The sequence below is a fragment of the Anguilla rostrata genome, chromosome 1 (assembly GCF_018555375.3).
Source record: "Anguilla rostrata isolate EN2019 chromosome 1, ASM1855537v3, whole genome shotgun sequence".
Taxonomy (NCBI): Eukaryota; Metazoa; Chordata; class Actinopteri; order Anguilliformes; family Anguillidae; genus Anguilla; species Anguilla rostrata.
In genome coordinates, this window is record NC_057933.1 from 43,029,390 (window position 1) to 43,056,224 (window position 26,835).

Consider the following 26,835-nt stretch of genomic DNA (forward strand, 5'->3'; position numbering starts at 1 on the left):
TAGAATCAATTGGAAAGCCAACTGTGATCCAGGCCTAATAATCCAATCAGTGCCTAAACAAATGCTCTTCTCGGTGAATGGACGCAAATCCCTGCAGAAATGATCCAACATTGAGTATAAACCCTTCCCAGAAGAGTGGAGGTTGTTATAGCAGCAAAAGGTCGACTAACTAAAACGTATGCATGTATACACCATAAAATAAATGCACTCAAATCCACTTTAAGTAAATAGCAAAAAGGACAAATTTCACTGTACTGTTACCAAACTTTTGGAGGGCACGGCACATTCATATCGCACCCTTTTAATGTACCAATAAACACATGTACAGTCAGATGGGGTCACAACCATAATGTGTAGAAATACATGTTACTGGTACTGGAAGGAGGACTGTTTGGTTATTCTCAGCATCTAGCTATTTTACAAACCACCTGTTAATTGTAATCTTAAATCTTTCCTATTTACTCCTCTATCACATAAAGGGAGGATATATAGGCTATAGCCTATATGCAGTTTGCATAGATTTAACAAACACACGCATGCACTTGTCATGAAACAGAAAAAAATAAATAAATAAATTTGAAGTTGGAATCTATTTGTAAGTCATTGGGTTACTTGACAAACGAAATTGCACAATACTTTTTTATAATCAAAGTTTATTTTGAGGCAGATGTCAATGGACAAATATATTTCCAAACTGGTGGTGCAGTAGCTGACTGTGCAAGTGTGTCCGTGTAGCCTAGTGTGGAGCAATAGTGGTATTTCCATGCGTGTAGAACTGTATCGCAGCCACGTGTCAAAACTGGAGATATCTCCAACACGTTTCCACTTGAGATTAAATGTACTTTTTTCACTGGACGACAACACTAATATCAAACCATTTGCTTCTCTGTTGTCATACAACAAACGAAACAAACATGTTTTGTTTTCCGCACATAACCATATCTAAGCAATAGCAATAGACTGGTGAGAGCAAGGGGTCCCTTGACACCTAATTAAAACGCTGGTTGAACGAGAGTTTTCTTTGATTCAGATCTGAGCATCGCCCGAAAATACCTTAAGTTGATCCACACAGCTGATGCATTCGATTCTAAACATTAACACTCAATAGCCAGCACATTTGCAACCTTATACATTGGTATACTGATTGTTACACGGGGAAATACTGCACACAAAAATATGCATTCAGCAATTAGTAGCTGTGAGATTTGCCAGCAAGAGATGTTTCTATAGAAACTGTTCAAAATAACACAGATTTTCCCATGATACCCTCCTGCACCATGCAACGCGAAGTGCTTCGCTTAATAGTTTATTGGGTAGTTGCCGGTAACTACAGCGCCTCGAGCTCGGCTGCAGGCAGTTCAGGCTTCACTTTGAATTGTTTTCGCGTCCAGTCATTAGTGAATATTAAGTTGATCGTCGATAAGTATCCACCTGTTGTGAAATTTTGGATTAGAGAGTTCACTTGACATTTCAGGAGCTTTAGCCTATTTTTTCTCGGTGTGATGCATTACTTTTGCTTCGGGTAATTTCTGCTTTGTTGAGCCAGCGTGTATAGCGTATAGGTTATAATACCGACTCATGGCATTTTAATTATGACAACAATTGGATACATGCACGCTCCGGTTTTACACTTCGATTTCGAGTTCTTAACACACGTATCGCCTTTGGGAACAGATACTGCGTGATATTTCATATATTAGAACTAAATTAACAGATCATCTAACTGCATGATGAACTCAGACAAACCAAATTTTCTGTCACAGCCAGTAGTGAAAAATATTTTTGTGTATCGCAATGGAGATCCGTATTATGAAGGCCGACGTCTTGTGATAAACGAGAAGAGGGTGAGCAATTTCGAGACATTTCTAAAGGAAGTAACCGGCGGCGTGCAAGCTCCGTTTGGGGCTGTGAGGACCATTTACACCCCAAAAGCGGGACATCGAGTGTCTTCGTTGGAGCACCTACAGAGCGGGGAGCAGTATGTGGCGGCTGGAAAGGAGAAATTTAAGAAACTAGAGTAGGTAAAATTGGTCGCTGTATCTGAAGAATGACGCGGTCTCAGTTCTGTGTAATTGTATGTTACTTTGTATCATATCAGAAATGAGCAATGCTGTTGTTAACGTTTTTCTTTGCCTTATTTGGATGCAAGTGGACGCAACTGCAGTTACAGTTCAGCCTGTGCAGGCATTTGGTGTCTTAAAGGTGTTAAGTTAAATGCTAAATATTGAGCAGCTCACACATGAGCAAACGAAAGTTTGTGGTGACCTTTGAAACTTACAAAAATGTCTTTAAAATAGTTTGAAATCAAAATTTTCACCACCTTTCCTTGAAAGGCATGTCGTGCAGATAATTGCTAACTTAGTGCTGCATGTTGTCTATATATTATGTACTGAACTGCTGTTTTATTTTTCAACTTGCTTGTCATTTGCAGTTATTTGCAGATTGGAACCAAGAAGAAAAAAATGCTACAGAGTAATGGCCAGGTAAGACTTCAGGGTGTTTTGCACCAGTGGCCTGTGTACATATTTAGCACACCTGTTATGTAATACGTGTGAAAATCTGAAGAAAGTACCATCACAAGTTATCAACACCTGAGACATGTTTTTGGCTGTAAATGTGGTTAAACATATTCTGCAGTAGATGGGGCAACATTTTTTTTGTTTTCGTAAAAAATAAATTGAAGTATATTCTAGTTGAGATGAAAAAGGCAGTGTACAATGTCTGAAAGTGACTCAAAATATGTAATAAGAAAGCTGTAGCAAAGGATATTGAAATCTGGTAAAAAAAAAAATTAAAAGACCATTTTCAGTGTGTTATGGATCACACACAGTGTTTTGCAATCTTTTAACTAAGAGTTTCTAATCTGTTTACGAGAGTAAAGTTATTGAAATATGTACAACTGTGCTATTGCGTTTGCATGGAAAATATAGTTATTGGTAAAACTTAATCATTTATATTATAATTTAATGAGGTATTTACATTATGCTTTACCATTTGACAGAGTCTTTCTTAGGGGAGTGCTGGTGTACTTCTCAGTATGAAAGTTTTCTGCTCCCAAAAGTATGATGACAGCTCCACCTGGTAAATTTTTTGTTTCCAGTTTATGTGTTTGAGGAAAAACCGATATATTGGCACAAAATAGGTGTGAATATTGTAATTGTTTAGCGTAGAACTGAAATAACACTGAAATATCACATGGACACTTATTAATAACATCAAAAAGTATGAGGTTGTGGTTCTTTCATCTGAAAGAGAATAATAAAAATTATCAATATTTTGTAAAAACAAAAACATGCTAATTAGCTAATTTTACACTACAGGAGATATTTCAATAATACAGCTTGTACTGGTAAAAGTATGGTTCATTCATTATGGACATTTGGATATTAATCTTTCATTTTCATATTATATTCAAATGTTTGATAGTTCAGGGTGCAGGTTTCAATTCTTCTGTTATTTACAGAACTTCACATGCTGTGCTTAGTATATATGCACCAAATCTGCTCTCTAATTTTACATCTGCATGATTATAACCTGTCACCTTTTATATACTTAATTGCTTGAAGTAATGTGTGCAGAGGTCATGTCGAAGTTGTGTTGTTACCCTTGGGTCATGGAAGTCTTGGTAGGAACACGCAGTAACAAAAGATCATTATTGCTGTGACTGTGAAAGAGATAAGTAATTTACCATGCATAATGCATGCCCACTATAATGTCACTGTGGGAATTGATTCCATGGAGCCTTGAACAGATAAACGGAACATGCAAGGGATTATTTGCACTTAAGGAAGCAGAACAAATACATGATAAGGGGTCGCCCTGCTGTTTGAGGGAGTTCCTTCGTTAGCAACCGTTCCTGTAATCTGCAGTGCTTGTCCAGAGTTTGCAGCCTCTTGTTGTATTTTGCAGATAGTTGTACCCTGGTAACCTAAGAGATGAGCAAATCTGCATGTTTGTGCTTGCAGAGATTAACCTCAGGAGTTAATTAAGGGAGAGTTACACCTACGCTGTGTATATTTTATGTGTAATACACAACGTAGTCTCAGTTTCTGCTCAGAAACTGCTATTTTTGCCTTTCTGCACAGACAAGATGCATGGCAATTCATGATCATACCATGTAGACATTTATAAAGCATTTGTGTTGTCTCTGTGGCCATTTACTTTTCTCCTTCCACACAGACCAAAACAGTAATGAGGTTCCTTGTGAAAACAAAACACATATAAGCTAGAGAAGTACAGTTTTTGTATCTGGTGGTTCAGCAAGATATGTAAAAATAATAAAATATAAAAATAAGTCATCAAGTTTAACCCTCTTAAAATATGAAGCTATGTGAGAGTGGATGTTTATGTTTGCTCATCGGTTAACCAAATGATAGAAAAGTACACTTTGGTTCAAAGAGTCATCTCAAAACCTGCAGTTTAGCTTTTTTATGTAATTTGATGTTGGAGGGGAGGGTCTGGGGCGGTGGGTTTGAACATCCTTGGAATGGGAGTCCTAACATAAGTGGACAAATAGGGGCTAGATGTTTTTGCAGGGCCATTCATATTTCTTGCCACCATCCTTGTAAACACCAGTGAAAGATAATTTTTAAAAGAAACTGCGGTTTGTTTTGTTTATTGTCAGGCATCCCATCTTCATCACTCGCAGTTGCGTGTGAGCTCACTCACAATAGGGTGCATGTTTTTTAGGCGGGGCCTTGATGTTAGAAAGGTGTGTTTTCTATTTCACAGGAAGGTGCGACATTTACCCTTCACTTGGTCGTTTGAGTCCGTAATCAGTTAGGCGAGGTGTAATGTTTCGCCGTCTCTCTTGTCGTCTGGGAAGGATCAATTTGTTGATGGTCTCTTTGACTGTGAATTATTAATTCCCTGGGCATAATCAGTGCCCTTGAAAGCCTGTTTTAATTCAAGTGCGTACCATGGTGCCCTTGCCCAGCTCTCTTGCTGTTGTTACCGTTAGCTCTTGAGTGATGGTAAAAATATCCTTTTGGTACATTCACATTGGCTTTTTCCTCTTTGCTGTGCCTCCCTTAAAGCAGAAGTATAGATGGCGGAAGCGGGTGCAGGCAGATTTTTCCGTGCCTACAAACAAATACAATTTGGCTGGGTGGAAAAGAACCAAGACAATGAACCAGATTCCCCAGTCTGGTATGGCCAATTGTATTTTTTCTGTGTGCTGTGTCCCCAAAACATGTCAACCTCTGCTTCTTGTTACACTGTAGTTTGCAAGTTGGCCTTCCACAGACGCAAGTTAGAGGACAGCACTTTATGTGCAGCTCAACAAGCGGACTTCCTTGGTGACACGAAGGGCAAATGTGTGTTGCCCTGCAGGGCTGCTGCACAGCGGTGACGCCATCAGGCATTTAGGCTTTAAAATTAAAATTACTCCAACAAAAAGCCTTCAATGGCTTTTCCTAAATATTTGGGCTTAAAACTCATTGAACTCTCTGGTGGTTTTGACATTTTCACTACCCTGTTTTTTTTTTTTTTTTTTTTTACAGTTTAACCAGGTTTATCCTATACATGACCCCTCATGCAACCTCTCATTTTGTGCACAAAACTTCCCAAACAGGAATGGTCAAGCTTAGGCCAGGAAACAATGACTACATTAACCAATAATAAATAATAAAATATTAACATTATACATAACTATATGATAAAACACAAATAAATACCTTTACGAATGACTATCCATATAAATAAAATTATTTATTTATTTAATGCCAGGAACTGAATAATTAGGTTACAAGCTATTGAAGCAGGTGACAAATAAAAGTGACATGAATCCCAATGTATCAAACACAGTTTGAGAATAACTAGGTTTTGTAATGCCTGTAAAACAATGGTTATATTCCTATAGTTATAATACTAAATATAGTAGAATATATACATAGTATCCTTTGCATTCCATTGCACAAATAGTAACAACAGCACCCACCGTATTAGAATAGCATGAATGTGTCATTTTCAGTTTCACTTTGTCCTGCATTGCATGTCGTCCTTCATGGAAATAAACATCCTCATCCCCAGAGAGTGTACTTTCACTTTCCCCTTCTGAACCATTTTCTTTTTTATTTGAATGAAGTGGTAGTTCTACTGATGATGTTTATTTCTGAGGCATGTTTCTTAAGTATGACAACTGCAGTGCTGTGTGCTTTGTGCTCAGTGTGTGTTTTCAACAGCTAATAATATTGGTGGAAAAACACTTGAAATTTAGCAAAATGCTGCCACGGTCTTCGAACACAAATATGCTTTTATTGTCGGTCGATTCAACATGTTTGAGAGTCTCCACTGCATAACAGAAAAGAAAACAATCCTATGTTTAGAAAAAAGGGTGTTATTCAATGGACATTAAAGGGAGTGTTAAAATAAGTAATTCTAGTAAACTGAATAGACTTTTAAAAAACATGCACTGTATGTACCAAAAGTATCTGGACACCCCTTGGTCTGGGGCTGTTTTTCATATTTTGCACTAGGCCCCTTAGTTTCAGTGAAGGCAAATCTTAATGCTTCAACATACAATCACATTCTAGATGATTCTGTGCTTCCTCAACACTTTGGGGAAGGCCCTTTCCTGTTTCACTATGACAATGCTCACGGGCATACAGCACGGTTTTGTCAAGAACAGTGTGGAAGAGCTTGACTGGCCTGCACAGAGCCCTGACCTCAACCCCATCAAACACGTTTGGGATCAATTGGAAAACCATGTGCAGGCTAGGCCTAATCGCCCAATCCGTGCCCGCCTTCACTAATGCTCTTCTGGGTAAATGGAAGCAAATTCCTGCAACATCTAATACAGTCTAAAGCCTTCCAAGAAGAATGGAGGTTGTTATAGCAGCATACGGTGGACCAAGTCCATATTAATACCCATTTTGGATGAGATGTGGGATGTCAGTTATGCACATACTTTTGGCCAAGTAGTGTATATCACTTTGTATTTCTTTAACTACCTTTTTTTGGTGTTTTGTCTTATTTTGCACAGTGCATCACTTTTGTCAGTGTGCCAGTAATAAGCCTTGATATATTTCTCCCTTAGCCTATATAACAAAGCCGCTATAATTTCCAAATACAAATGTTAAAATTGATTCAGTTGTGTCCTTTATTTCAGGAAAATAGTCATCTTTATGAAATGAGGTCGCTACAGAAATTGATGCTGTAATGCTGGACAAGCCTGACGCCAATAGGAAATTTTAAAAAGCTGCCTTTCTAAGTATTAACGGGATGTGCCTCCCAGTGGCCCCAGGAGTTAGTTTTTATTGACTTGCCTAACCAAACATATGAACTGCAAGGCACCTTTCCCCTTTATCATGGCACATTTTATTTGCGGGAGCAAAGGAAAGGTTTCCCAGGTAATTGGCACGAATGCAATCACTACTGGGCGATATTTAACGAGGCCTATTTATGAGGGCCGCACTTTCCCCCTTGGCACCCTCTTGCTCGGTCTGATTATTTCGATTAGAGAGGCCCTTCAAGGCTCGCTCCTCAAAAAACATGCACAGTACATTCTCTGACCCCTGGGCTCTGTGCGTGCCTGTTTGCGTGAGTGTGGATCACCGTTGCTAGGGAATAGTCTGCCCTGCCAGAGGACAAAACCATAGATGGTGCCAATTAACCCCTGGAGTCTAGGTGCAACTGGGGCAGCCCCTGCTCTGGCTTGCTGCTGACTGACCTGCTGCTTTTACCTCCAGCTGGAGAGAAAAAGGACAGCAGGCCACAGGAGATAGTTTTCAGACCTGAAAGTCCCCTGGGAGATGGCTGGGAGTTATCAAAAAAAGAACTGCGTGGGCTCACAAAAAAGATGAAAAGCACAGAATAGCATGTATTGTGGCACATGCTGTTTGAATCTTGATCGCGTTTAATCACATTATCATTGTCACTGATGCAAAAGGTGAGCATTAAACAGAAATGACTCCCACTGTCCATTGATTTAAAAAAATTCTAAATGAAACAAAGCTGGTTTAGCACTTTTGCTAAAGAACAATGGGGAAAAGGTTTAGAGTGCTTCATTAAAACAAAGGGAAGAAATGTGTTTCTATCATATGTTCCAATGTTTTATTTTATTTATGCATTACATTACCATTTGAACTGTTTAAACCAGAACAGTCTTTGTTTCTAGGTGAAACCAGTGCCCCAAAGTCGGATTATTGTCTCTGCAAGATTCCTGAAGCCCATCAGAGAGCCCTGCACAATTTTGTAAGTTTAGTTCGTAAGCCCCTCCTCCTGTCACCTGCAGCAGTATTGGTATTGCTTGTGAGTATGCATGTGCATGACCGAATAAAGTCATAATCCAGTAATTAATGCCTGTAAATAATAAGTATTTAAATATTCAGACCCCTCCCCAGAAAACATAAACTTCGCAATCCAAATAGACTACATTACAGGCATTTAACAGATGCTCTTATCCAGAGCGACTTACACAACTTTTACATTCAATCCATTTATACAGCTGGATGTATACTGAAGCATTTCAGGTTAAGTACCTTGCTCAAGGGTACAACGGCGGTGTCCAACCCAGGAATCGAACCTACGACCTTTCGGTTACAAGCCCAGTTCCTTACCCTCTGCACTACACTGCCGCCCTACTTTAAGACTACTTTCCAGACTACTTTCAAGAGAGCTGTTAAAATAATATGCATACTATATGTATGCTTACCACATCTTGGTTTTTAATTATAAATAACACAGAAACTGTCTCATAGTTAACACAGTACATCTATGGCAATGTAATTAGCCAGCACAAGGCTTATGCTGCAAAATGTAAATTTGAATTACATCCAAGATATGTGTGTTTTAACGATGGAGCTATTTCAGAACAGCTAAATATGAAATGGCATGTGCATATTTGCTTATAAAGCAGAAGGATGCTGTTGGATTCCTAGTCCTGGAGGACGGAGTGTAGCCGTTGTACCCTTGAGCAAGGCACTTAACCTGCATTGCTTCAGCATATATCCAGCTGTATAAATGGATACAATGTAAAAATGCTTTGTAAAAGTTGTGTAAGTCGCTCTGGATAAGAGCGTCTGCTAAATGCCTATAATGTAATGTAATGTAATGTAATGTAGTCCTTCTTAGAAGTTTACAAAAGCAGCTAAACCTTAAATTAAGCGATTTGAGTCATCGGTTAGTGCAGGAAAATTGTCACCAGGGACTCCAACACATTGTGTCACTTCACCACATGCATTGCCTGAGTAGACTTTTCAGAGCGCATCAGAAAACTTCACTGGTCCCCTTACCAGATATACCCACATCTATGACTGTCCCAGTTTGACACTGAACACAGTATTTTGTATGCCAATGGTTTTCAAACTTGGTCCTGGCTACCTCTGTCTATGCTGGTTTTTGTTGCAAACACAATTGCATCCCCAGAGTTTTAACAAGCTAGTAATTAGGTTCTAGCAAACAATTACATAAAGATGTGAACAATTTAGTAATTAAATTAAATACTGAATCAGTAGGCACCTATTAAGTTGTAATGTTTAGTCGTTGTTGCATATACTTTGTTCGCAATGACTGCTTGAAGTCTGTGACCCACAAACAACACAAGGTGCTGAGTATCTCTGGTGATGCACTGCCAGGCCTGCACTGCAGCCATCTTCAGCCTGCTTTTTTTAGGGGCAAGTTTCCTATTCAGCATATCAATTGCATGTTCAGTAGGATTCTGATCAGGTGAAATGCCAGTTAAAAATGTTCCAGTTTTTGACTTTGAAAGACTCCTTCTGTTGCTTTAGCAGTATGTTTGGATCATTGTCTTGCTGTAGCATGAAGCACAGTTTAGAAGCATTTGCTTGAACCTGAGCAGATGAGATGCTTCTGTACATTTAAGAATTAATTATGCTGTTGCTTTCAGCAGTTCCATCATCAATGAAGAGCCAGTACCTATGGCAGCCATGTATCGTGCACAAACCATAACACCCCCCACCATAGATGATGGATGGGGGGGGGGGAATGCTTTGGATCGTGGGCAGTTTCTTTTAGCCTCTACACTTTTCTCTTGCCATCAGTCTGATACAAGTGACGGTAAAGCCACACTGTACGCGACGACGCCACGCCGCATCCCCACAATCGGCTGTTTGTGGGCGTGTCACCTATTTTTGACAGACAGTTGTGTTCATTAAATGTTGACCGGGTTTAATGTCCTGTTTCATGTTATCGTTATGCCGTTGAAGAAAAATTTTAAAAATATGAAAATGTAAGATTGGATTTTGTATTTGAATTATTACGATAAACTAGACACCAGCCACGAGCTCGTCAGCAGCATTGCATCTTCTGTGAAATTTACACGATAATGGCTATCGACATACCAGAGAAACCGACAATTTCGGCAACTTTCCTCCACACTGCGTTCCTCTTGTTGGTGTCTCTATAGGAGGGCAGCGCAGGATCATATAGAGACGGGTAACCTGACACGGCAATTACAGTGAGTTTTCCTTTCTTTTTTGAATGTGAAACGATAGAATGTGGAACTAAAATAAGAAAAAATGGGGACAATTTACTTGACGGATCATTAGATCAAATCTGATTGGTTACCGCGACGCGGTGTGGGGGGTCAAAGTTGAACTTTGGCCATCTCCCCCACGGCCTCGCCGCCTCTCGCTGCGCCACCTGCAATCCCAACATGCTTTGCAAGGAGCCACCGCCACCTCTCATTCAAAATGAATGGAGGCGGTGTCGCGGCGCTGCGTACAGTGTAGCTTCACCGTGAGTCTCAATCTGTCCAGAAAGTTTGTGAATTCTTCTGCAGACAGTAGTCACTGACACATCCACTCCTGCCTTCTGGAGATTGTTCCTGATCTGTCGGACAGGTGTTTGAGGGCTGTTCATTTTGGTGAGAATTCTTCGGTCATGAGCTGTTGAGGACTTCCTTGCCCTCCAGGACCTTTGTGATTACTGAGCTCACCAGTGCTTTCTTCTTAATGATGTTCCAAACGGTTAATTTTGGTAAGCCTAAGGTTTGGCTTATGCCTTTGTTTTTTCTTTTTTTATTTCTCAGTCTCATAATGGCTTTCTTGACTTGCATTGGCACAACTCTTGTCCTCTCTTTGACAAACAGTAATAACAGACAAGACTAGATACTGGAAGCTCTCTTATACCTGCACTAAAGAAGCTATTGAACACACCTGACTAATCAGAAACACCTGTGAAGCTATTTGTCCCAAACATTACGATGCCCTGAAATATTGGGACAATGTATAGTGCTATAATTTTTTTTTTAATTATGGAGTGCAGAGCCAAATCAAGAACAAATAAATATTTGACCAAATGTTACGTTGCTGACTGCATAGATATTCTACCTTTGTGAACCTATCCTTCAGTCAGCTTCACTGGTATGCAAGCTTGTGAGTCGATATTAATGAATGACAACAGCATTAGTATGAGTTTGAGTTCACTTAAAGATTTCACTTATAGATATGTCTGTCAGAGTGTCCACACCTCACATTGTTTATGTGTCACATTGTTGCAGCATCCTTGCCAATGGGGATGTGCTGAACCCAGCTATAAGGCTTCTGATACCGCAGCGGATTCTGGTTCAGCATGCGCGGGTGCTGGAAATGATTACAGAGAAAATGGGACTGAGGGTACTGGGAGGGGTACGCAGGTAAGCTGAAATGTACTCAAATTCCATCCTTGACAAGCTCTACATGGGCTAAAGTAGCTATAAAGAGACCACGTTACACAGTCCTTAACCCTTTTGCGCGAATGCCAAATCTGGCCTTATTAGGCAGTATTCTATTTAAGGCTTTATAACTCTAGATATGAGCATCGCATAGACTTGTCAAGGCACCTGTACCATTTACAATGCTAAATACTTAGATTCATTTATTTCTACCTAAATTTTGCTAAAATGCAAAAATAAAGTTATTATTCTTTAGTTCGAAATGAAATACTGAGAGATCACACACGCACACACACTGACACACACACATATAACAGGTAACACTACTCATGTCCTGGTTCAGAAACTCCATGACCACAAGTATGTTGAAGTTTAGGGTGTTATGTGGAACTAGTAAAGATCAATGAAGCAAAAAGTAAGCAGTATACCCTGGTGTCTCCAAATCTATCCGAAAATGTATAAATTATGCATTGCTATAAATCATAACATAATCATATATATTCACTACAGATCAACTGTTTTCACTTATGCATCATTTCTAAGTGGGGATTACTATATTTAATTGGTATAATGGTCTAAGATATCTAGGAGTCCAAATACCTCTCCAGAACCTCTCCAAAAATGAATAAAATGCTTTTTGTCCAATATAAAGCATATGAATACCTAAATACAGTATGCAATCATTCACCCTTGTATGTTTGTCTGTACTCTACAGTATATAACATTTTGTTGCATGGGGATGGGATGACATTTAAAAAATGTTACTATTTTACGTTCACCTAGAACATATCAGGTCACCGTAAATTTGAATAAGTATTTTCCATCCCGAAAGAAACACACTCATGGAGATAACAATAAAAGCCAGTGTTCTAGCGTCACGATAAACCGGTGCATCAACACGTGACTGAGCCACCCATGAATGCAATAGGGCAAACCTCTTGAAAGACACTCAGTTTAATTGTGAGTTGTTTGAATTCTAACAAAGCAGGCCAGTATGAGCCACTACGCTAGCACTGCCCAGGCTAGGCTAACAATGCCTCTATACTAACAGTTATTTAGCTCCAGTTAAAAATATGCAGAGCATTATTTGCTAAGGCTAACAGTTGTCTCTTACGTCCATTGCACATATTGCAAATATAACAATGTCAAAAATATGACACAATGTAAATAATTGAAATATTACAAACAGTAATACATACATCTTCGTATGTGTCACCCTCCTTCCTTCTGCTCTTCTGACCCAGTCCCCAAATCCATGTCAGCAAGATTTTGCTTTAGCCATGTGATGAGTTGGCAAAATTTGTAAAATCTTCAAAAAGAAAAAAATTATTACGCCTCAACGAATGCTTGTGTATTACTGCATAAGGTTACAGATAACTGTCCAATGCTGTGCTGAAGCAACCATTCATGCCGTTGTGCAAGGCTCGCAATCATTCTCATAAACTTCATGTGAAACATGGCATTCACTGTTGGAAAGATTATACGGTCCTCTACTCGTAAAAAGCAAGTGGGGTTTTGTGTTTAGTTGAAGTAAATGCCTACCCCCACTTTATATTTGTGTGTATATTTCTCAAAGGAATTGTTCAAGATAATGAATGACCACTGAATCTTGAAAAGGACATCTTTATGTGTATAATCAATGGTAAGATTGTATATTTATTCCATATTTTGATGCAGATATTGGACGTAGAAAGATGTGGTGTAATTACACCAGAATTCCTTTTGTTTATTTCGCTATTCAGTGAGCAGTGTTTTTCACCACTGTATTGGCATACCTTCAGGCTATTTTTGGCTTTATCTATTCGCTAGGACAGAATACAAATGTTTGGTGGCGAAAGAATATTTTTATGAATAGATGGTATTGTCCAATGTGTCATGTTTAGTTGCAGTTGAGACTGGAGGGAGGGATTTCTCGATAAATGGATGACCTATATGTCAATGCTGACACTTAGAAACTCTGTGTTTGACATAGTTGTCTATCATCTACTAATAAAGATAGAACACAGTTTGTTGTTTGCACTCATTGTTTGATTGCAAGAGCACTAAATGTCAGAGCTGAGCAATCTCAGGATTCCAGTTCCAGTACCAGGTCACAGTTCATTTAATTGTTACCAGTGTTTTGGAAGCCTGCTCATGTAAGTGTTTGTTTCTATTCCTGTTTGAATCAAATGTGGTCAAAAAGGCTTAATCTTTTTTATTTATTTTTTATTTTTTTAAGTCTGGGCTTGGATTTAAAACAATTTAAATATGTCTTTCACAGCCTGTACACTTTGGATGGTACAATCATCAGTGAGGGGAAGGACCTGGAAAATGGACAATTCTATGTAGCTGTTGGGCGTGAAAAGTTTAAAAAGCTCCCCTATAGTGAGCTGATTTTCAACAAACCTATTGGAATGCGAAGATTTGTCGGGTAAGATTCATATGAAGTTTTGTATCATGCCTTGATGAAGTAGGCCAGTAGTTTCACTGTTCATTATCAGTAGTTTAACCTTGTAATGTTTGTATTTAGGGTTTCATTTAAGTAAGTTCCAACCTGTCCTATGTTTTATTGTACAAATACTGCTTTGAATGCTTACTGCATCCCTTTGTGAAGGGGGGCAAGGTTATATTTGAACAGTATATACTATCATATGTTATGGCTTTGTGAATCAATGAACAATGTATTATTTTTCGTATTCAGTGAGCATTCAATTTCATCCAGTTGCAGCACTTGCATTGTAGCTTTACTGCCGTTATTTAAAGTTAAGTACATATTTTGTGGAAGAACTAAGGCAACAGCATTGCAACAGAAGCAGCTTTCTTCAGAATATTCAGTTTCTTAGTCATAGTTAAAAAACATTTAAAAATAAGAGGATACAAGCTTATTCCATTTGAATATGTTGTAAAATAGATTGTCTGTGATTTTAATTATATAACATCTAAATTTTCAGATCTAAAGCTGCATCACTACCTCCAATTTACAGATTCAGAAAACAAAATGGAAATGTAAGTGCATGCTTAATTTAAGACAAAACAGTGTTGTGCTAGCTTGCTATTTTTCCATGTCAGTGTCTTCATATGTGTGCAAGTGTCAGGCCTCTATATGCCTTACTAATGATTTTCAATTATTGTCAACTGGGTCTCCAATCTACTAGAGTTAAACAAAATACTCAGTTATGGGGTGATTTGCATAAGGTTACCCCCTGCCTGGCGGACATATTTTGTTCATTTTGACAAATTTTGCCTGTTGAAATCTGAAGAATCATAGGATTAAAAAGACAAAAACGTTTTACTATAGGTGCTAGCCATCCCTAATAAGTGAAACAAGGCTCAGTGAACTGAAAAGTATATATATCACTTGTGTCCTCCATAAAATATGTGTGGGTAAAAATAAAATAAACATTCCTAGGTACAAGTTCCCAATTTGAAGAAGAAATGAATCATCATGACCACACATAAATAGGACTTTAACAGCTGAAAAACTATGCTAGAACTATCTGAAAAATATTCAAAATGTCATTAAAAAAACCACCTCATTGATACTTGATATACCTTGTTGATATGAGACAAAAGTACAGACAGTCATTGTTTATTTAATGGTATTTACATGTATATATGTTTTACCGTTTTACAATACCACTATAATTTGGTACATGATCAAGCTTAGGTCGATCACAATTAAATTGTCTTGGAGGGTAAGATCAGGAGCCAGCATAGAAGGTGGAGAGGTTAGATAATAGCAGTGTGGAATTTTTTATCCTATTTCCTTTGTTAACTTTGGCAGGTGGGTCGGGACCAGAGTAAGTCCATAGTGAGCAACGGTGAAGCGGAAGAAACCAAGACCTCTCCTCTCACCCAGCAAAAGGAGCACCTGGCCACCATCGTCAGCGAATTGTCCCAGGCCAGGCTCCTGAAGCTGAGGCAAAAGAAGAGTGGCATGACCATGAGCCTGGGAGGGCAGAGTAATGGTAAGAAAACTACAAACACCCTAGTGTTTCCCTTTAGATCATTGTCTGGCTAAAAGCCAGTACTTACATCTACTTGCACTGCCACAAAACCCTCAGGAAGCTGTTATTGTTTTGCAATGCCATATACTAATTTCAAATATTGAAACTTCAAAACATTCCAATAAATGCATCTCCTTTCACATTTTGCAAGACACACACAGCACATTTCATAAGGAGCTGCTGACCAAGGACTGAATATGATTTGCTTTTTCAGGGTGCACAATGGCAAACTTATTTTTAAATGGAATTCCTGCAGGTCGAACGTTGCTCAAACGGTCTGTTTGATCACATAGTGGTAGTATGTGGTGGCAGAAAATTCCCCTTAAAGCCATTAGTAGTATAGGATAGTGAAGAAAACCTTGAGTTAGCCAAGTGTCCTTATCTGATTATACTATTGTTAGGCCTTTATACATTTCCTGAAATTTGGCATAAAAAACTGAATGACACTTTTTGGGACCTCTTTTGTGTAGATACCAAACCTGCCAATCCTTACTTATTTATGCAGTGTTCTATTTAAGGCTTTTTATCTTTCTTTTGTAAATGTTATTTTAGCTTGTTGTTTTAGTTTATTGTTTTTGCTATGATGGAATACAAATTTCAGTGAACCTCCTGTATTCAGCAATTCTGATTTGTTCAAAGTAATGGCTATTGAAGTTGTGATGTGCAGGGACAGACTTAAACGCTTGATACAACACAAAGTATTACGAACTCACCAACTAAAAGCCACTAATTTACAGGGGATCAATATAGATACTGACTTTTCCTGTTTTTTTGTGAATGTGTCATACACGTGTGACCGATTATGAATATCTGTTTAACAAAACTTATTTTTCTGACTGGCCACACAAATCTTCATTTAATTGTTCCATCAGCTAATTTTTGAACGACACATGAGGGTAGTGATTCACTACTACTAGTGAATATATAACATTGTGCTCCTCATGCTTTTGGAACCCTGATGATGGCTGTAAAGTGTAGGTCCAGCACGTTTTTAAATTCTTCTTCCCGTGTTTAAATAAAGGCTTTTAACTTCGTCATTATGAGTGCCTTAGATTACCACTTTGTTTTCATATTTTTGACTGGAAAACTGAACCTCCTTTTTTGATATATTTGCATTTCCTCCTCTTTCCAAGAACACCTTTTTGGCTACTATCTTCATCTGTGCAGCGCTCCTTCTCTAACTGCACAATGTTTTAACAATGTTATCACTGCACCCCAGAATACTGGCATGCTTTGGTTTAAACTTTACACTGATATACACTGTTGGCGTACTTAGTAGAAGTAGTTTTCAGTGACACTGTGGGCTAATTAAGCTATGTGGATGTTTGTGAGTAACCCTGGCATTATATTTGGAAAGAGATGTTGAGTTTTGTTAATGTTAATTTTTGCCACTTTGAGGCCACTAAAGCTAGGGACCCGCTCACGTGCGTTGTATCAGTGTGAGCTGCAGCAGATATCTAAACGCGTCAAATCCCAGTGAAACTATTGATAGATAGTATTCTATGTTTGTGGAAACATACTTAATTAAATTTTTGGATGAACTGCCCCTTAAATTTGAAATGTATTTGATTTTTGCAATCAATATACCAGTGTTTTCAGAACGCAGCATACATTATTTCAGCTTTTCTTTTTAAAAAAATCTATTTGCTCCTCAATTTTCAACCCACTATTCACTTCGTTATCACAAAATTGATTTGAACATAAACAAATTATTTGATGCTGCTCTTAGGCTTCACAATAAGCTGTATTCATCATGTGTCTTGTGCTTCTGGCCTAAATAAATAAATAAATTTGGCCTGCTTAAAGCCCTGATCAATGTTTTCACAGATTAGTTCATAATATGGAAATTATTTGTATGGGACAAATAATGGCCAAGAATACTTCAGCAAACATATTTTCATTTTGAAAATATTACGTACCAATCATCCTTAGTTTCCAAGGCAGTTGTGTCTACGAGGCCTTTCTGTATGACCATTTTTTGTTCTAGTATTTATGAAATTATAACTGCGAGTGGCCAAGTATTAATAGCCACGATGAAGCCAGTTAGTTTGCCGAGTCCACAGTTCCTCATGTCTCAAACCAGTTCCAGTGAGCAGTAATAATAATAATCATAATAATAATAATAGATGCCTCACACCTTTGGTGATATTCCACTAACTGAACAGTTATACCATTTACAAACATACCATGATCATAATTAAAAGCAAAATAAAAATGATTGTTATTCAAAGTGTATTTAGATATTGCTGCTTGCTATACCATCTTCCAGGTGTACCTGTCATTTTTTTATTTGTCCACATCTGTAATTATATTTATCTTAACAATATGGGCAGAACAATAGAAGTCCCCTGCTGGGGAATTCCATCAGTAGTCTGCTTGACACATTGCTTGGATTCTATTTGGACTGGGGAAAGTAAGGGTGCATTGTGTGTAACGTACCTCAAGGGGGCAGCATGCATATACACAATGTCAATTCCACCTGCAGAAAATGGAATTTGTAACCAGACTGTTGCATCTATGTACATGTCCTTTCTTATGCATACCTTATGCATATATATAAAAAAGTATATCTAATATGACAAATAAGAATAATTATTAAACTGCCCCTCTACATCATATAGATGCTCCATAGCATCCATACCTTAATGTGATGTTTTGAAGCCTCCAGTTTTATTTTTGCCTGAGGTGGCATATGCTTGCATAAGTGTAAAATGTGACTTTTTTGTTATTTCTGCTGGTGACAGCCAATATCTCACAGAATAATTGGACTTATGCTAAGTGGGAAAGTAATTGGCAGTGAACAGCTCTGGGCTGTAATGACCCCGAGGGAGTTTGTTTGTAGTCAGGATGAAACACTGTGCCCAGGGCCAGTCCAGGTGGTGCGAACACTGGTGCTCTCTTGGGGTGAGCAGTCCTGGGCAGATGGCTTGGGCGGTTTAACTCGCGATAATCTGCAACTTGCAGTGTACGTTGGCCATCACCATGTTCCCAAATGAACCCTATCCCACAGCGCATAACTTTGACCTATATAATTGTGGTATGAATCAGAAACACAGTTACTGTATTTTAGTATTGATTCACAGGCTAGTAAAACAAAAGCTTGACCAGACAACAGATGTCAGTGGATGCAAACCAGCAGCAGTAGCTTCATTACTGGTGGGGGGGCAGGTCTTGCCTTTGCTAAGCTGTGCATGTTCAATGTTCATTTAATAACGGCATGATGTAATGTCTGGGAGCTTATGTAACGTTCCTCCGTCAAGCCACAAGATGGCACTTGCGCTCCAGGATAGTGGTGCCCAGTGCAGACTAAAGGCATTACATCATCCTCCATATCCTGCTACACTTCAGCCTTTGTTGAAAGTGGAAATTTAAAGGAGATCGTAGATTCCTTCTTGCCTTCTTGAAAATACTTATTTAATTTTCTTTTTTTTTGTTGCACAAAGTCATTCAGATATGTATGTGTACATCTTTTGCAGTGTGAGAAAAGGCAACAGTCGCTGCTCACATAATAGTGCTCATCAGTATGCAGAATAGGGCACCCAGATGGCTGATGGGGGAGATACTAATTTCCCTAGGTGATGAGGTACATCCAGGCCCCGTGCTCTCCCATCAAACATCCTGCCCCTCTGCGTGCATTCTGTAATTAATTAGCATCATCCACTGTGGTGATTTAGCAAAGATTTTTATATCTATGTCGTTATTCAACTTGTTTTTTTGATTTTCATTTATTTATTTATTTGTTGACCACAGGTATTGAACATTTTAGACTATGTTGGTCATTGGAAAATATCTGGTCACTGAAAGGGTTTGGAATATCCTTGTTATCCTGTAAACACTATTATATTTGTATGACTCTGATTTGATCTGATAGCAGAAACAAGCTTGTAGGTCATTGAAGGTGCTAACGCAAGGTGTTTGAACATTTATATTTATTGTATGAATTTGGAGCTATTAATCCCCAGTGCCTTTCACTTTCATCTCTCGAAAAATCTTCTTTGTCATTAGATTTAAGTATGGCATGAAGTGGTAGTTCTCCTAATAATGTTTATTTATGAAATGTGTTTCTGAAGCATTGGAACTGCAGCACTGCATGCTCTGTGCTTTATATGTGTTTTCATTAGCTAGTACTATTGGTGACAGAACAGCCAAAATGTTGTGAAATGTAGTCATGGTTTTCATATGCAAATCTGGTTTGATGTTGGTAAATTTGACATATTTGAGAGATGCCAGTCTTTACTGCATAAAAAAAGAAAATCCTAAGTTCAGAAATAAGAGTTATTCAACGGAGATTAAAGGGAGTGTTTTATGACGCCGGTAGGCTTCATCTGAGTTAAGTGTAATCACCTTTTTTCCAATGAGCAGGACTTACTGAAGACACAATATTGAGTAAGAGCTGTTGACAATGGAAACCATTTGTTGTTTCATAGGCCACATCCACTATATGACCAAAACTATCTGGACAACCCTTTCAGACAGGTCTCTGTCTGTTTTTCATGGTTTGGGCTAGGCCCCTTAATTCCAGTGAAGGCAAATCCAGCAAATCTTGTATGCCACAGCATACAATCACATTCTAGATGATTGTGTGCTTCCCCAACACTTTGGTGAAAGCCCTTTTCTGTTTCAGCATGACAATGCCCCCGGGCACACTGTGAGGTCCATATAGAAATGGTTTTGTCAAGAACGGTGTGGAAGAACAGAGCCCTGTCCTCAACCCTATCCAACACCTTTAGGATAAGTTGGAGAGCCAACTGCTAGCTAGGCCTTGTCGTCTAATCAGTGCCCATCCTCAATAATGCTCTTCTGGCTGAATGGACGCAAATCCCTGCAGCGATGCTAAAAAATAATAATAATTGCTAAATAATACAGTATATAGCTGCCAAAAAGAGAATGGGGGAACTTTTAGTTATTAATTCTACATGTTAGGCATGATTGGTTGTTGTTATTCATGCAATCTCATGGAATGTCCAAGGTCTTTATGGAGCTGATAATCACACAAAAAGTTTGGATTACTGGAAACATTAAGGATCATCATTTGCAGTTATCCTGGAATGGCTTTTCAAATCTGCTGATAATCACCGATTTCTGAATAAATATGACAGACTTGTCTCATTCTTGTGCGGGCAGTAAAACTGAAGGAGTACTTATATTATTTTCTAGAAAATTAGCATTTATAGTCAGCTGGGGATGCTATGAGCTGTTTGGCATGCAAACTTAGTTCATGGAACAATACAAAATAATTATGTTGTCATTTTCATGTATGCTCATGATCTGTCTTTTCTACAAAGTATTACTAATGTTTTGATATGAAGTTTCTGGAATGACAGCTCATTATAGGATGAGGCTGTAATGCAGATTCTGACACAGTGAAGGATAAATCCTCTGTAAATAAAAATGAAAACTGCAATTTCTTTCTCCTTAAAACATTTTACTGCCAACACTAAAACATGTGACGTGCTGCATCTGAAAAATAATGCTGTATGTCCGCACATCGTAAGACGTACTCATAGATTGATTTCTTAACAGCCTCACCGGCAATTATTACACATAACAGATTTTAATATTCTGCCCGTTTTACTGTTGAGCTAGTGTCCAATAATCAGCATTTTAGTACGTTAGCAAAACATCAGGGCTCAAAATGTTAGCATTTTAATTTATCTCTCTTGTAGAACCACTGTTAACAGCTGCATTACAAGCATATATTAAGTTGAATACTCTGCCAAAGATCTTCAGGCCTTACGGGAAGTGTATGAGTGCTTTATGAAAGGAAGCTTTATCAGAGGATACATATGCACAGAGCATTACGTGTTAATCCTTTGTGCATAAATGATGAAAAAGGTATGGCCTATATTAAGATAGAAAGTATGGAAAGCTGTTTTGGAAACAGTTTTCAAAATGCAGTCTGAAAATGAAGAGCTGTAATGGAGAGAGCACTCCTGAAAATGATAGTTTGGTTTTGGTCTCCTGAAAAAATCAGAACCACACCAAGAATACTGAAGCTATGAAATTGGGATTTTATGAACTGTATTCTCCTTTAAGTAATCTCTCTGACGTACTATAACAATGTTAAAATAGCCCATTAAATAGCTACATCTCTCAGCCTGGCTTTGCAGATTCCTCTCCATGTCAAAAATGGCCAGCCTCTTTTGTGCATTTTCAGAGAGCTTGAGGTCTAGGAAGAATTTGGAGAGGAGTTGAAATCACTTAGATAATGTGCTGTCTAAGCTAAAGTTAAGAGGGTGAAGAATGGATTCCCTCATTATTATCGTATATTGGTGCTGGAACACCAATATAAGAGTAATGCAGGGGTTCTCCATTCTTTGCATGTGAGTCTAATTTCCATATTCAACTGTGTTGCCTTGTTGAATGAGGTGCTTCTGTTCATGCTAAAATCTGCGTGATCATGATGTTACTTGAATGAGTGAAATCACGAGAGCTTGGAAATGAACAGTTACGTTTTCAGATATAAAAATTCATATTGTGAAGTTGCTTATGTGAATTCTTCAGTAGTGCATCAGGGTGTTGACATATTTCATTTTAATTGTAGTAACATGTTTTAAAAGGCTGTCTTGGCGTTTATCTTACTGAATGACAGAAGTGTTGCACATAATAAGGTTGGGTGATCAGACAAATACATTGGGTACTGATGGATGATTTTGCCGGTTTTGCCGATTTAAGGCCCTTTATTTTTTAGATGCAACCAGCATAAATTTATAGCATAAACCACTCTGTGGGTCTGGCGGTCTCTAGTTTGGTCTGCTTGTCCAGAATGCTCAAGTTGAACTACGTGTGAGCGGAAGTGCAGGAACAAGCAATACTGTCACTGCTGATTCTGTGAGACACCGCTATCTAATCTGCATACCGTGTACCAGTGCGCTTTTGGACTAGACACCGAAAAGCACAGCCGGAAAGATCTCAAGGTGGTTTATTTTTAATTGAAGAAGAGTAGGCATATTGCCTCAATAAAGGAAGATCAGCAAAGAAAGACTATGGATGTCTGCGTATAAGAAAAAGGCAGATTTATTTTGAATACATAATTAATATTATTTTTGGTTCCCAGCAGTTCCACTCAATGTATCACACAGTGAACACAGCGCTCCACTCAGCGCCTGCGTGGCCTAAGGCTGCGGGTTATAGGAAGCAGCTGACTGACAGGGGCATGTTTCTGAGGAAACACACAATCTGTCTACACCCTCCCCAGCTGGCAGCAGGGGCCGTGTATGACCATGCTTGAGAATAGTTTGTGAATTTGACGTTCCAATTTTGGGTGGGATTAGAAATGACAAATTTATTTCTAGAATTAAATTAATTAATTAAAAAATAGGCCACCATGTGGAGGCCCCCATGCCCCCCTTCAGAGGACAAATGCATTGATGTTCGACCATTGCAGAGGTGACGTAGGCCGATGGGAAGACTTTTTTTCACATTGCCCAACCCTAGTATATAACAAAGACGATTCTTGTACGAATAACCCCCTTTTTACAAAAAGGTCATGCTTTCAAGTTGATCTATGTATTTCACGAATGTCAGGTTATTTTTAATAAGGCTTCAGAGATCAGTCAATATAACCATATTTTATGGCAATAACTGCACAATAACATGACTACTTATACATGTAATGTATGTCTAGAGGCTTTGGCTGATTGAATCAAGAAAAATTGGTTATATGGTGGATCTGTCCAAGGTCCTGAAGAGTTGGCTCAGTAAAAATTAAAACAGTTTATGCAGTAGATTCAACTGTCTCATAGAAGACCAAATTCTTTATTAACACGAGGCATGCAAATAGCCTTCAACCAAAATCTGCTTATTAAAAATCTTTATTGTTTTTTCAAGTGGAAAGATATCTTGGCTGATCATTAAAATCAAATCAAATAAAAAGGAAAGGGTTGTATTGGCTTTTGTATATCAGTAGAAACATTAAAAAAATTTTTCCATTTATCTTGGCGTCAGAAAAGCTTGACCTGTCCCTAACCCAGCCTATTTGTCAGTGTCCGACTCATACCACGAGCATGCCAGTCTTTGGGGCATCAGCACCACAACAACACAGTCTATAATTTTATAGGTTTATAGGTCAGAGAGCTTCAGAGCTCCATCATTACCATCCAGGCTAATCACTGCATGCAGACTCTGAAAGGCCCATCCAATTTGACATGGGCTTTTTGATTACCAAGGCTATGCGTGGTCAAATCATCAAAAGAACTCAGAGAAGGACTATGGTCTGATAATCATGCTTTTTTATGTTCATAAACAATACTCTTCCCTAAGGCAGGAGATATTACTGAAATATTTTTTTTTGTTCTTGTTTTTGACTTACTCTCCCATGAGAAATTTATATTTGTCAAAAGAAACAGATTAATCCCTTCAAGAAAGATGATGTACTCAATGGCCACCATTGTAATTTTCCACAATTAGGCTAAGCACTATGCTTAGTCTCATAATTCAGCATCAGTGTGGAGCACAAAGGAAGCTCGGCACACAAGGCTGAGTGCAGTGTCAATGCCGTAGCACTTTATATCTGCTGATTCAATCAGCAGAATTATGAAAATTAAATTGCTTTTGTAAAATCTTTCAGTTAATTTTGTGAAGGCACAATTTCAGTTTCAACGGCCGTAAATTTTGGCCAAAAGCAGATGCTTGCATTTTAACAGATTTAAAACAGGAGAAAATTAATTGTATTCTACCTGGTCTACCAAGCATAAGGATAAGGTTTTTGAGGGAAAAAATACATTGTATTTTCCAAAAATCAAAATGTTTTTTACTCTTCGAGCTGAACAGGTCATTTTGGGTAGGCGTGCTTTGAGTTGATTGGTTAAACTCTCATACTCAATGCCCTGATTGGTTAAATAACCAGGAATGCCACAAGCTCCGTTCCCATCTCCTGCCTCACATTCCTCCTCCGGAAAAGTGAACAAACAAAAATGACATCTGTAAATCATCCAGTACACTGTATATGTTTGAGTCAGAGTTGGATCTTAAATTTAAAGTCACAGTTCAAGAATCAAGGGCCAGACAGGAACTGTCCGGATGATAAGCTTTTTATATGTAATCACAAACTAGGTCTATAGTTTAGGTTACCTATCACAAACCTAGCTACTTAGCTAGAGAGCTGTAAAGCACCTTGATAGCTAACATCCAAGCTCTTACTATTGTAGCTGATTATACTTGAAACTGGAAAAATGCCCTGACACAGCTCATTTAACATGACCAGTTTTAGTAATGTTTGAAATCTCGCTTGCTCTTGTGTATGTAATTACAGTCTGTGGTCGTAGAGGCTAAAGCACGGAAAGGTAAGTGTTACCTCGTTCTTAGTTGTGACTGACCAACTGCTGGTTTATTTGAATGAAATGGTTAAAAATGATTACTTTTTTGAACTCCGACTTTTAAAATACAGGACCTATGAAGTTGTTTTCAATTAATTGGTTTTATCACTTTGAACTTACTAAGCATTGAAATTACATCTTAGTTTAAACTTAACGTTATTACATTACAGGTAGAGTGACTTAACCTCTTAGTGCAAAGCCCCTAGTGGTCGGCACGCCGGCGTGTCTAGATTGGTCAATTCAGACATTCTGTGTTCCTGCAACCAAATTATGAGTTTAAACACAAACTCTGTGTTCTAGCTTTATTAGTAGACAATTCAGTACAACTATGCCGAATACGGAGTTTCGCAGCGCCACCATTGTCGCGCTGGTTGTGCATTTACCAAGCACCCCCTCCCTGCAGTCTCATCTGTAACTACACCCCTCATGCGTGACACACTGGACGACAGTGTCAATCTGGGCATACATGAAAACATTCTTTTACTACTAAAAATTTGTATTCCGTCGTGGCAACAAGATAAAGCCAACAATAACCGAAGGTATGCCGGTACAGCTGTGAAAAACACTGAAATAAACTAGATGCATTTTTTTAAAATGATACCATGTCATTCTACTGTCAATATCTGTGACTAAATATGGAATAAATGTACAACCTTATTGGTTTTACGCATAGAGATGTCCCTTTCCAGACGGAGTGGTCATATATTGTCTTGGACAATCCGTTTATGAAATATACAATCATTTGTGACACCTGGGTACCTTCCAAAATAGCTGTGCATAATACCACACATTGCTTTCGGTGTTGCCGTCCTTTGTAGTACAATTTGGCTTGATCGACAGTTAATCGATCGAATAGGTGACATGATAAGCTTTCTAACAATGTATAATATGGATACTTTTACTTTTGGAATAGCGTTTTATATCCCAGCGTTTGTCTCATTTATAGCTGCATTACGCATTCAGTCTGTGGTAGCAGTAAAAGACACTGCACCTGGCAAATTTTTATCAATGACTTTTGCCGTTTCTTGGAAAATACTATTATTCTTGAGAAATTCTGAGCATGGCTAAGGCATATGTTTGCTGATAGACCTAGCTGATATACTGTTTTCTGGGCTAAGTTAGAACTGGGGAGCCACAGCATTTATTCTGTCTCTATCTACTGAACACAGATAAGATTTCATCGTCCAAATGTAAGTGTTACTGCTGAACAAATTTTGTTTATATACGTATTTTTGAAATTGACTCTTTGTCTTTAAAAGAGGTTAGTGGTATTTTATAATTTATTTTATGGCACTTTAGTTTATAGTCATAATTTAGGAAGAAATAATCTAAGTTAGTATTGTAAATGGTACAAATGGCTTGCTTCATTTAAGCCATTTTCCAAGTCTCTGTGAGGCTCACATCTGGAGTTACAAAGTTTTAAATAGGGTACCCCCTAAATGGGCAAAGATTGGCCATATTTGGCATGTGCACTGAGGGGTTAACCAGTGTCTACACTTTATTTACATTGTATCCAATTATACATCTGGATATATAGTGAGGCAATGCAGGTACCTTGCTCAAGGGTACAACAGCAGTGTCCTACCTAGGGATCGAACCCGTGACCTTGAGGTTATAAGACCAGTTACTTGCCCAATTATTTGTAAATAACTAGTTTTTGACAGTAATGGCACTGTAAATTTCACATCACAAAATCTTGACAAAATTTAACATTCATTGTGAAAAGCTGCGAGCAACACAACAAAAAGAACAGACCTGCAGATAACATATTGTTCTTGCAGTCAATATAACCAAAGTATTAGATATATTTATTAGATTGAGAGGACAGTAGAAATTAATTTTGAAATATCTTTCCCCCATCCATCAGTGTAATAGCTTCCTAATGCTGTGCTATGGAGATGCACAGAGAGGCAGGTAT

The 26,835-nt window shown here is 38.3% G+C and overlaps 1 protein-coding gene across 4 annotated transcripts in view; it reads left to right on the forward strand.

Moving 5' to 3' along the window:
- The first annotated feature begins 1,088 nt into the window (after positions 1-1,088).
- LOC135256124 (doublecortin domain-containing protein 2-like) overlaps positions 1,089-26,835 on the forward strand; it is a 45,338-nt gene continuing 19,591 nt past the window's right edge. The window contains exons 1-8 of one of the 4 annotated variants that reach the window (XM_064337980.1): positions 1,089-2,017; positions 2,432-2,483; positions 8,117-8,193; positions 10,367-10,417; positions 11,462-11,596; positions 13,875-14,024; positions 14,545-14,599; positions 15,378-15,561. In XM_064337980.1, the coding sequence (XP_064194050.1) occupies positions 1,728-2,017; positions 2,432-2,483; positions 8,117-8,193; positions 10,367-10,417; positions 11,462-11,596; positions 13,875-14,024; positions 14,545-14,599; positions 15,378-15,561 (994 nt within the window). In that variant the 5' untranslated portion in view covers positions 1,089-1,727. Of the gene's footprint in view, positions 2,022-2,431; positions 2,484-8,116; positions 8,194-10,366; positions 10,418-11,461; positions 11,597-13,874; positions 14,025-14,544; positions 14,600-15,377; positions 15,562-26,835 lie in introns of all 4 variants that reach the window. The other 3 variants (XM_064337979.1, XM_064337986.1, XM_064337983.1) reach the window with 3 other exon arrangements.